The sequence below is a fragment of the Sardina pilchardus genome, unplaced genomic scaffold (genome assembly GCF_963854185.1).
Source record: "Sardina pilchardus unplaced genomic scaffold, fSarPil1.1 HAP1_SCAFFOLD_216, whole genome shotgun sequence".
Taxonomy (NCBI): domain Eukaryota; kingdom Metazoa; phylum Chordata; class Actinopteri; order Clupeiformes; family Clupeidae; genus Sardina; species Sardina pilchardus.
In genome coordinates, this window is record NW_026910802.1 from 16,548 (window position 1) to 28,105 (window position 11,558).

The 11,558-nt window shown below is 43.5% G+C and overlaps 1 protein-coding gene across 1 annotated transcript; it reads left to right on the top strand.

Moving 5' to 3' along the window:
- Positions 1 to 3,249: 3,249 nt before the first annotated feature.
- Positions 3,250 to 4,901, top strand: LOC134073799 (uncharacterized; the record flags this gene model as incomplete). Its single annotated transcript, XM_062530370.1, has 4 exons — positions 3,250 to 3,618; positions 4,303 to 4,372; positions 4,538 to 4,655; positions 4,796 to 4,901. Coding segments are annotated over exons 1-4 (663 nt in total), but the record flags the coding sequence as incomplete, so codon positions are not given.
- Positions 4,902 to 11,558: the final 6,657 nt, after the last annotated feature.

The window sequence follows — 11,558 nt, forward strand, 5'->3', positions numbered from 1 at the left end:
TCGGGAGCGGGTTATGTGCTTAGCTATAGCTCAAATCGTGAAATATCACCGCCCTCTGACCAATTCTAACCAATCCATTATCTTGAAAAACGAAGTTATCTCACGTGTGCTAATCTGTCATACTTTGAAGAAGTCCAGCCCCGCCTCTGCAAACATTTAGAATCTCGAAGGCGCTTTTAACTATGTTGTGCGTGCAAATATGTCACTACTATGGACATGCATGCCATACAATATCTGATGACCATCGACTTTTTGATGTGATAGGTTAGACACTAAAAAAGACCACCCTAGATTTCGCTACCGCTCATAAATGCGGAAGTAATCGTTTTTAAACCTCTGTCTTGTGCGTCTCCACGTTTCCCGATTGGTCAAAATCACCCCAACCACGAGAACGCGCACAGATCTGAGCTGAAAGCCTAGTTTGACAAATTTATCACATACCTGCTGTCGTAGGATCACTTAACTTAATACCCAAGTTGAGGCTTTGTGCAGCCTCGATATGTCTAGATAACCTAGATTTGTCTAACTTGCTTCGTAGGACACCCCACTGCTCTGTTCTCCCTGGTCAAAGTAAGCTGGCTTTCAAGGGTAAACTAATTCTCCCGGCTCACGTTAAAAAAGAAACTATGGAGAAATAAAATGTGTGCTGTCTAGATCTAAGGGCATTGGACGTTGTCGCTGGGAAAGGCTTTGCTCACCTGTTGCAATACCTTGTTGATGCTGCTGCTAAATTTGGGAAATTTGATGTTAAAGATGTTTTACCTCATCCAACCATGGTGTCCAGACATGTTGAGGACCAAGCACATACACTGCGGGCGTCAGTGACAGCGGAGATAAAGCCCATCATTGAACGTTATGGATGTGCCATCACCACAGATATGGACAGAGGACTACCATAAAGCTTTGTTCATATCAGGCACCCTCCACTATGCTGACAACAATTTTGAGCTAGTTTCCAGGGTGCTATAGACCTCTGAAGTTCGCCTACAAAAAGGATCCAAAGCTGCCATCTTTGCCCATATAAGGAGATCCGGGAGTTAATTGAAGCTAAATGCCTATGGCAAGTTGCATGGTAAGTTAGCTCTGGGGTAGCAAAGATCAGAGTGTGGCGTCTTCACCTACCGAAGATCCCAGTATGCACTAGACAGCAGTGGACAAAACTGTGTAGTGAAAAACGTCTGCATTTCCAATCTCATCATCCCCGCGAGAGTTTAACAGGTGCGATAATTGAAAATCCCCATGTTATTTTCCCATAGAAAAAATCTCAAGATACCGGATCTCCTTATTTGGGCAAAGATGGTGGCTTTTTTGTAGGCGAACTTCAGAGGTCTATTGTCGCTGCTCTGCGTGGATACACTAGATTAAACTGCAACGCACACATCCTGAACGTCATCCTGTCAAGTGCATTCTCCCCAACTGTGTTGGCTGAAACTCCTGAGCTGTCTGAACTAATGACCAATGCAAAACAACTGGTTAAATATTTCAAACATTCAGGTCTGCAAAACAGCTTGAAAAAATCCCTCAAGCAGTCCATCAATACACGATGGAATTCAAATTATGATATGCTGGATTCCATACTGCAACAGCATGAGGGGATCTCCACCTTACTGCTGGGAAATAACCAGTACGAAAGAATTGCGCAGATCAATGCAAACACTTTGAGAACAGTAGTTGTGTTCCTTAAGTTATTCAAGGAGGCTACAAATGACGTTGAGTCCGACAACTCCACTCCAAGTGCATCACTTCCACTACCGTGGTCCGTGAGACTCATTGAACACTGCCAAGCAGCAATCCTCAAGCCCGTGCTCTCTGAGGTTGCCAATGTGTGTGCCTCACGTCTGGAGGATCTGATCTGAATCGGTGACTCATCGGCACATCCTCTGCAGTCTGCACATAATGTACAGAATTGCAACGCTCCTTACTCCCAAAATGTGGGACTAAACATATACATTGCGGGTGCGGGCGGGACTGTAACACACACTCTGCGGGAGCGGGCGGTAATGGTCAGAATTTCTGATGATGCGGGCAGGATTGGGATGAAAAAAACAGTCCCGCACAGGGCTCTAGCTGGAGCATCGCTCGTCCAGCAAGTTAAGACCAGAATCGAGCATGTCAACAGAAATAACACCTTGGCACGGTTAAGACACAGCAATTCCCTGCCCAGGACAAATGGAAGAGGACCAGTTCCTGATCAGTATGGATGTGTCCGTTGGGCACCTCACCAACTCCCCCCATAGACTGAAGAAACCCTGGAGGAGATTAAGGGCGTATTCACACCAGGAAGGTCCGTTAGTTCACTTATTTGGTCCGGACCATTTTTTTTTTCTTTTTTTCTTTTTTAGTGCGGTTCGCTTTCACACCGTGATTAATTGCAACCGGACCAGAATTTATAAACAAAAGCACATGTGCTAAGGTCGTTCAATCATTGGCTGGTAAACGTGTAGGTGGGGTGAAGAATAGGAAGCCAAAGTCAAAGTTGGCCCACGTAAATATTATGTTTGCGTACTGTACTCGTTATTATCCTAGCAATATAGTTTATACAGTTACAGCTTTGCAGAAGTGCTTGAGCGTCAAGACCGTTTGATGCAAGTTTAACAATATCATGCTCGTAATTTTGCAACGACGAAGACGTGCAACAAAACACCTGAGAAGAGCTCTCATGTGTGTCCAACATGCTAACAGCAGGCCTACGGAAGACGGAACGGGTAGGAGATGCAAAATCAAATTATTGTTGGCCAAAAAAACGTTAGCCCACTGCTGCTTACAGCTGTTGTGCGTCACGGAGCTATCCTACATTTCCCATAATGCGCAAAAACTACGGGAGTTCGTCAAATCCAAAAAAGGTAGATTTCTGTAACTGGGTCGGATCGAGGTCGGTCTGCTTTCACACCATAAACGAACCGCACCAGGGTTCGATAGGAACCGCTCCGAGACCACCTCCTCAGCTGGGTCTCGGTCCGCTTGTTTGGTCCGCACTAGAGTTCGAGTGATTGTATTCACACCAGTCAAAAAGGTCCGAACCAAGCAAGAAACGAACTTGAGTTCGTTTTAATCGAACTAAACAAGGCAAGTGTGAATACCCCCTTAGTGTCAGATGCAGCAGCTATATGCCCAGGTGTGAGTAATCTGAGGCTCAAATTTATATTTTATTGTTGTGTATTGATGCATTCAAATTTTGACCCCACTCTCATCTCACCTCACCTCACCTCACCTCACCTCACCCACCCACCCACCCACCCCTAGGAAGGAATGTCAGGCGTGGAGAGAGGAGCACTGCAGAGATGGCTGGAGACATCCTACGTTCTCCAGCGTCGTGACCTTAACACTGACCCTCCACACAGCATCACAAAAATGAAGACCGACTGGCCATTCCTCTTCACATTGAAAGGAATGTTCTCACACTTCAAAGAGCTCACTGGAATTCATATTCTGGAGAAACTTCCAGCTGCAATTGAAATGAAGAGTAAAAATATCATGGAATATTTCATACAGCATAAGACACCAGGGGTGGAGAAGATTCTGGAAGCCTACAATGAAGAGAGAAACAGAACTATCTGCGCCATCATGTGCCTGCTGGCTCACTTCAAAGAGGGAGATGGTATCTTCATTGAGGCTGACGTGAGTATAACTAACACTGCACATACATACACTATATTGCCAAAAGTATTTGCTCACCTGCCTTGAGTCACATATGAACTTCAGTCACATCCCATTATTAATCCATAGGGTTTGTTATGACCGGTCCACCCTTTGCAGCTATAACAGCTTCAACTCTTCTGGGAAGGCTTTCCACAAGGTTTAAGAGTGTGTGTGTTAGGGATTTTTTTTACCATTCTTTCGCATTTGTGAGGTCCCACACTACTGTTGGATGAGGAGACTGGCTCTCAGTCTCCGCTCTAATTCATCCCAAAGGTGTTCTATTGGGTTGAGATACAGGCCAGTCAAGTTCATTCACACCTAGTGCAAAGCTTTTCCCAGAAGAGTTGAAGCTGTTATAGATGCAAAGGGTGGACTGACGTCATAATAAACCCTATGGATTAAGAATAGGATGTGGCTGAAGTTCATTTGTGAGTCAAGGTAGGTGAGCAAATACTTTTTTATATTATTCCAGTAAACACTCAGTCTGTTATTTACTAAAACTGCCTCAGTCGATATTCTCTGATCTCCGAGGCAGTCAGCCCACAGGCAGACATTGCTTGAAATGGGGCCCTTGGCTGATTGGTTCATCACATTTATTCCCATCCACCCCCAGTGCTGTTTACTCAACTTTCTCATGGTTAACATATGGTTTTTATTTTCCAGCCCTCTGCCACGGCTGCAGATGTAGAGAGAGTGGGAACCCTGCCATCCACACCTCGACTAGTTGTACCAGGTATAATCTTCCCTTAATTCTTTAATGAATTCATATGGTTGCGCCTGAAAATGCCTTTCTTTGAGTTATTGATAGTGAGTCTTTCTCCACTTGAACATGAATTCAGGTTAGGTGGCTCTAGTGTGCAGCTTTTATTTATCATATTGTTAATGGGTTTCGGGAGAGGTACTCCACACCGACAACTGGATTATGTCCATGGACTGGCAGCGGTCTTCACTGCCTACTATGTTTTCAACCTTCAATATCCGGCAGAGGCAGCTTGCACACTGGAGTTTATACAGAGGTATGTTTAAACATGGCACTGTCATGAAAACGACACACACACTCCTATAGCCTACACCAGGGCTCGATGTCATGGTTATGATCATGTCATATCAGTCTTAAATGTTACCTGATGAATGTGATTTTCCCCCCGTCTTTCAGAGCCTTTTGCGGGATAAATTCCCAGCATGGAAGTAAGGCCAAAAAAAAGAAAGGCCTGAATGCACCTGTCTGCACTCTGTTGAGAAAGTTGCTTGATTTTGAGTTGGTGGGTAGGGGGCATTAGGCGGGGATCACACTAGCCATCGGCAAGTGGCAGGTTTCCTATTGCTCTCTATGGTTCGGCAGCGGAACGGGGACAACGCTGGCGTAACGCTAGCGTTGAGCAAACTGAGCGTTGAACTTGGTTCAACTTTGAAGCGCAACGCTCGGCTCATCAATGTCAGTTTTAGAATGTTCAGGTATTTTGACCAATCAGATTGCGTAGGGAGAGAGAGAGAGGTTGATTGATTTTGATGATACATTAGTTTCTTTATTTGTCTTAGTGTTTTTCGTGTGTGTGTGTTAGGGCTGTTGAAACGAATTTCGGTATTCGAATATAGTTTGAATCTGTAAAAAAAAGAATGCTATTCTAATGTTAAAATTATAATTCGAATGTGTTAAAAAAAAAAAAAAAAAGTGTGACTATCTTTAGCGAAGGTGTGAGGCCTAACAAATCGCTTTTCACTCTTAATGCACTCTACAAATGGCGGCCAGCAGTGCGGAGGTGGAGTTCATCACTCCTGCCAATTTAAGGAGTAATGTGTGGAACTTTTTTGGTTTTCCATCACGAAATGGACAAATAATCAGTAAAAAGACTGTTTTCTGCAAACTATGTCAGATTGAACTGACCTACCACTCCACCACAAGCAACCTGAGGGCACACCTTATAACGACACACCCTGGTAAGCTAACTGAGGAAGATGGCAATCAACCACCGCTGAAGCAGGCAAAGATCAGCGCTTTTATGCCTCCCTCCTCATCACGGGGTTTACCCGCTGCCCGCCAAGCATCGATTACGGACAAATTGACACGATTTATCTGCAAAGACATGAGACCAATTAACGTCTCTCAGGGGTCTGGTTTTAAAGACTTTGTCTACGAGCTTGAGCCAAGTTACAAAATTCCTAGCCGCGCAACCATCACAGACAGAGTTGTGAAACTATATGATACCACCAAAGACAACGTCATACAAATGATTCGTGGACAAAAAATCGCCTTAACCACAGATGGCTGGACGTCACTAGCCACTGAGGCATATGTGACTGTCACCGCACATTTTATAAACGAAGAATGGGAACTGAAAGATGTCCTTCTTAAAACCATTGAAGCCCCATAAAGCCCCACTGCCAAGAACGTAGCCAAATACATCGGAGACATACTTGACGGCCCAGTGGACGGCCCAGGTGGAATGAAGGCAGCAGCAGTGGAGGACGGCCCAGGGAGAGATACAGCTGGAGGAGGCCAGTCACTGAGGCCGGCAGATAATTCTCTTTGTTGAAGATTCCCGGATTGAGCGGCCAGATCCCAGTGCTCTTGAATCCCTTCTTGACATTCACGGATGATGCTGCCAGCAGCAAGATGTTGTTCAGCAGGTGTGGCATGTCGTAGATTGTGACGGTTTGTCCGGAGCCACTTGTCCATCTCCTCATTAAAGAGCCTCTTGACTGGACCGTAGACACTCCAGTGGCTGCAGGTGGTGTGTGCAGTGAGGTGGAAACGAGAGCATTACCACACCACTGGCCCTACAGAAGTTTATGGCTTCTATTGAGATGTGAGAGCTGTGGTTGTCTAAGAGCAGCAAGACTTTGTTCTCTTCTGTTGCCCGCGTGTAACTAACAAAATGCTGCAGGAAAACAACAGTCTTTCTCCATCATCCAGCCACTTCCATTGGCTGTGCCAATAGAACCCTCTGGACCTCCACGAATGAAATGTGGAAGGTACTTCTTCCGGGGAAAGATGAAATGGGGGGGATAATGTTACCAAGAGCATTCCCTGCCAGTGCCATGGTAACAAGAGTCCCCCTCTTAGCGGATGTTATGCTACCCACTCGTCTTTCCCCCTTTGTTGCAACCAGTAGCCCAGGTTTCTGGACAGTGACGAGCCCCGTCTCATCTTCATCCTTTGCCTGAAAGCCATATCTGCCGTAGACATTTGCCAGGTTGTTAAAGAATGACCCCACGTTCACTTCATTGAAGCTCGTTGACCTGTGCAAACTTGTGGCCTGAGGTCTTCTAATGGAGAGGATGGGGTGCCTCTTCATAAAGTTGGTAAACCAACTAGAACTGGCCTTACCATTTGCAGCCCACTGATGTGGAAAAGGCAATTGATAGAATTCAACCAATTCAAAGGCCAATTTGCAAATCTACAATGATATGAAAAGAAAAATTAGTTAATACACAAGTTGTACGTTTGTAAGATCCCATCTATAAGTGAATTAAAGACTGTTGAAAAACACATTCAGCCTACAGAAAATGTATGTGCATCAAAGCATCTGTTATGGATTTGTGAAACTGGCTTATTTGTCATTGTGCCTGACCTGTTCTCTCCCTATTGTTTTTTTGTGCATTCCTACCTTTTTGGGGGGTAGCCCATAATACAAGGCTGCTGCTCTCCTGATGTAAGACACCAGGCTGAGCTCCTGCTCATTTGTCATGACTGCATTGCAGCCCCTGTACCCTACTGAGGGCAGCAGGCCTGGGCCCTCAGCAGCGAGCTCTCGCTTTTTCTTAACATACTTGCCCAGTGAGGCAACAGGAATGCTGAATTGTTCAGCTACCTTCCTAAGTATTGCCCTCCTCTACCACTTTTGAGGCCCTCTCTAAAGTCTCGTTTCCACCGGCTGGTACCAGCTTGGTTTGGTTCGACTCGACTCGCTTTTTGGGGGTTTCCATGAACAAAAACTGGTACCTCCCAGAGGAAAGAAATTCTTAGAATGAGATCTCTTTTGTTTCTCATGTGTTTCTCCTAGACAATAATGAGATCACAGTGATACAAAAATGAGATTATTGCCTTTGTCTCACGCTTCTCAGGTTTGTCTCGGGAGCCAAAGAGTTATGTTATCTCAGTGTAGACTCCCTTTGATTTATAAATGAGATCTCAATTAGGTCTCAAATAATGCTCAGTTTTGTCCATGTTGTATGTCTCATATTTTACTCAGGCTGAGTCACCAGAGAGCTCTCCTTGTAAACTCAAGAAATTCTCATTTAAGTCTCTTTGGTAAATCTCGTGTTAGGCTCAGTGTAGACTCCCTTTAATCTACTAATGAGATCTCAGCTATGTTTTAAATAATGCTCAGTTTTGTCTCATTTATATGTCTCATTCTTTACTCAGGCTGAGGCGCCAGAGAGGTCTCTTTGTAAACTCAAGCAATTCTCATCTATATCTATTTGGTAAATCTCAGATTTGGCTCAATCAGTTCCATAAAAGATTCCTCAACACATTTCTTACCAAAAGATTTTTTTACCAGTGTTATTATACACACTGTACATGTGTGTGTAGCTGTGCTGTGTGTGTCTATCCACGTGTGTGTGTTCGTGTGTAACTGTGCTGTGTGTGTCTGTCGACATAAGTATGTGTGTGTTTGTGTGCACTTTAAGAGTCATTGCACGAGAAAACCAGGCAAAACCAGCAGGAGGTAGGAAGATGGGGGTCGGCCAAATCGGCTCATACTTTGTATATGTGATAAGTATGTGGAACTATGAACAGCCATATACTTAAAACCCTCAAACTCTTTTTTGTTGTGGAGTTCTGGGGCCCCTCTCAGAGAACCTCAAAAATCCAACAATTCATGGCTGAAAATGACTGAAATTGCCATTTCTACCCTGATTATCCTGATAAAGATATGAACATGAGCTTTAAGTTTCCATAGAGCTTAGGTAGAATAGTTTTAAAGACCAAAAGGTGCACTAGGGGGTTATCTGCACCACTGAAAGCAGAATTTTCATCCCTCTAAAATTGGTCATTTTTAGGAGGCATTATCTCACATTCGCAGTGGCTTTGGTGGATGGTTTTACTGTTGCTGGACAGAGGAACATCTTCTGATTCAAAAACAATTGTCGTCTAATTGGGCCACACATAATGTGCGCCGTGCCAGGAGGGTCTTTACGGGTTTTTTTTTTTCGGGTTTTGGAGTATAATAAACCAGGTAATAATATCTCACTATAGGGTAATTTATGGTCAATTTTTGTGTCACTGTATGACAAATTGTTAAAGAAAGCTTTAATTAACTAGAAAAGCACTCAAAGAGTGCAGACCTCTGCATGCATTGTTGTTCTTGGTTGTCATACATTTGAAACTAGACTATTCAGATCGCCACCGAGTGGCCATACCATGCCATTACATCGAAAACATCTGGCATTACATCTGTTTGTGATGTAATGCCATGGTATGGCCATGTGATGGCGATCTGAATATGGTTTATCATAGGCCAAAACACGACAAATCCTGCTAAAGACCCTCCTGGCACGGCACACATTATGTGTGGCCCAATGAGACGACAATTGTTTTTGAATCAGTAGATGTTCCTTTCTCCAGCAACAGTAAAACCATCCACCAAAGCCACTGTGAATGACCGAAATTTAGAGGGAGGAAAATTCTGCTTTCAGTGGTGTAGATAACCCCTTGGTGCACCTTTTGGTCTTTAAAACTATGCTACCTAGGCTCTATGGAAATATAAAGCTTATGTTCATATCTTTATCAGGATAATCAGGGTAGAAATGGCAATTTCAGTCATTTTCAGCCATGAATTGTTGGATTTTTGAGGGTCTCTGAGAGGGGTCCCAGAACTCCATAACAAAAAACAGCTGGAGGGTTTTAAGTATATGGCTGTTCATAGTTCCACATACTTTCCACATATACAAAGTATGAGCCGATTTGCCCGACCCCCATCTTCCCACCTCTGCCTGGTTTTCTCATGCAATGACTCTTAAACATGTATTAGGCTACACAGTCCTAGATAGGCTAAATTAGCCAGAATAGATTGTCATGTTAATTAAAGGAGAAATTATCAATAACTGAAATCAAACAAAAAAATTAAATTGTTAGATTAATCTTTTTTTTTTTTTTTTTTAAATCATTGTTTTGTCCAGCCCTCTCATGCTCATCCAAACCTATTTGTTTCAAATTAGAAATGAGTCTCTATAAACACAATACCCAAATACAGACAGGCACACAACTGCAAGCCACACACACACACACAGCACAGCTCAGGGCCAGAGTGGGACACTTAATTTTACTGTGAAATGTCAAGTTTTAGCGGCCCTTGAGGGGCGTGGGTCATTCAAGTACACTACATCACATGCCTACTACTATAAGAGAGATGGGATAGGAGTTTATATAGGAATGGCCTCCCCTGAGCTAATAAAAGATTTTTGACAACTTTGGCAGACTATAGGCTATACATTGGGTGGAATGGTAATATTTCATTCATACATTTCAGGAGAAAAAGTATGACTTCAACACACCAATTCCAATTCCAAGGCCATTTTATTTCTGCACATAGCATAGGCCTATACAGTACCCGAGTAAGGCACAATAGCTGCTAGGCTACCACTGTAAATGTGCACTTTCTGTCCTGTGTCTGCGGGATTTGAACGCTCCTCTCGTTTCTCTTAACAGGGCTATTTGCTCACTGAAACTGAGTGCTAGATATTCCATATGAGGAGGACCCAATACAATGATTTAATGATATTTTATCTTCGAGGGCTTTTGAGATTTGGGGTTATTATCTTACAGTCAAATTGATTATTATTAGCCTACACATCTCCCTTGCACACATTCATGGTTATGGTTGTGGCACTGGAGAAGGGGCCGCTCATTCACTTCCGTAAATGATTGCAAAAATAGACTTAGTTGCGACTTCCGAAACATTTTTGTGAGTGCTACTTTGTTCATATTTGGGAAACTGCGAGTAAGGGGCCGAGACCGCACAGCCCAGGCTGCAGAGGTGCTGCGAGGGCGCAGCAAATGAACTTCAGAAACAATATATTTAAGCTCACATATTCATACCGGCCCAAAACGTTAACGGCCCACCGGGAATCCTCCCAAATCTCCTGATTAGCCGGGCCTGGCACAGCTGCAATACACACACACACACACATGCAAACAGAGACACAAACACATACAGTGCCTATAGAAAGTCATCATACCCTTTTGAAATACTCACTTTGTCTTAAAGCCTGAAATCAAAACCGATTTTTAAAAAATCTTTTTCCACTGATTCCACTGAAATTTAAAGGGTTTTGATTTCAGGCTGTAAGCCAAGAAAAGCAACTATTTCAAAAGGGTATGATTACTTTCTATAGGCACTGTACATGTAGACAGACACGCACAGCACAGCTACACCCAAACACCAAAGACAAAGACACACACACTCATACGCACACACACACACACACACACACCACACACACACACACACACACACACACACACAAGCAGACACAGACATTTATACAATAGACATAGAAAGGCACACAGCTACACACCACACACAAACACATGTAGACACACACACACACACACACACACACACACACACATATACACATACAGAGCAGAGACATAGACTCACATAAATTCAATACCCAAACAGATACGGAATGAGGTTCTTTGATTTGTCTACAATGTCAGGTGTTGTATTTGCTGCACACGACGAACAGTGTAATTAGACTACTACCCATGTAGGCCAATGTATGATTTTGGTGCTTTTGAGTTATTAAATAATATAAGAGTGTCACACAATGGTTAGCAAGGACCTAATGGAAGGTTAGCATGGAAGGTTTTGAATATCCAAACCACACACCTACAAATATCATGTTTTCTTGTTTGGCTACGTTCCGCAAAACTAAGTTTATTAATGAATTAGATCTACATGTCTCTTTAT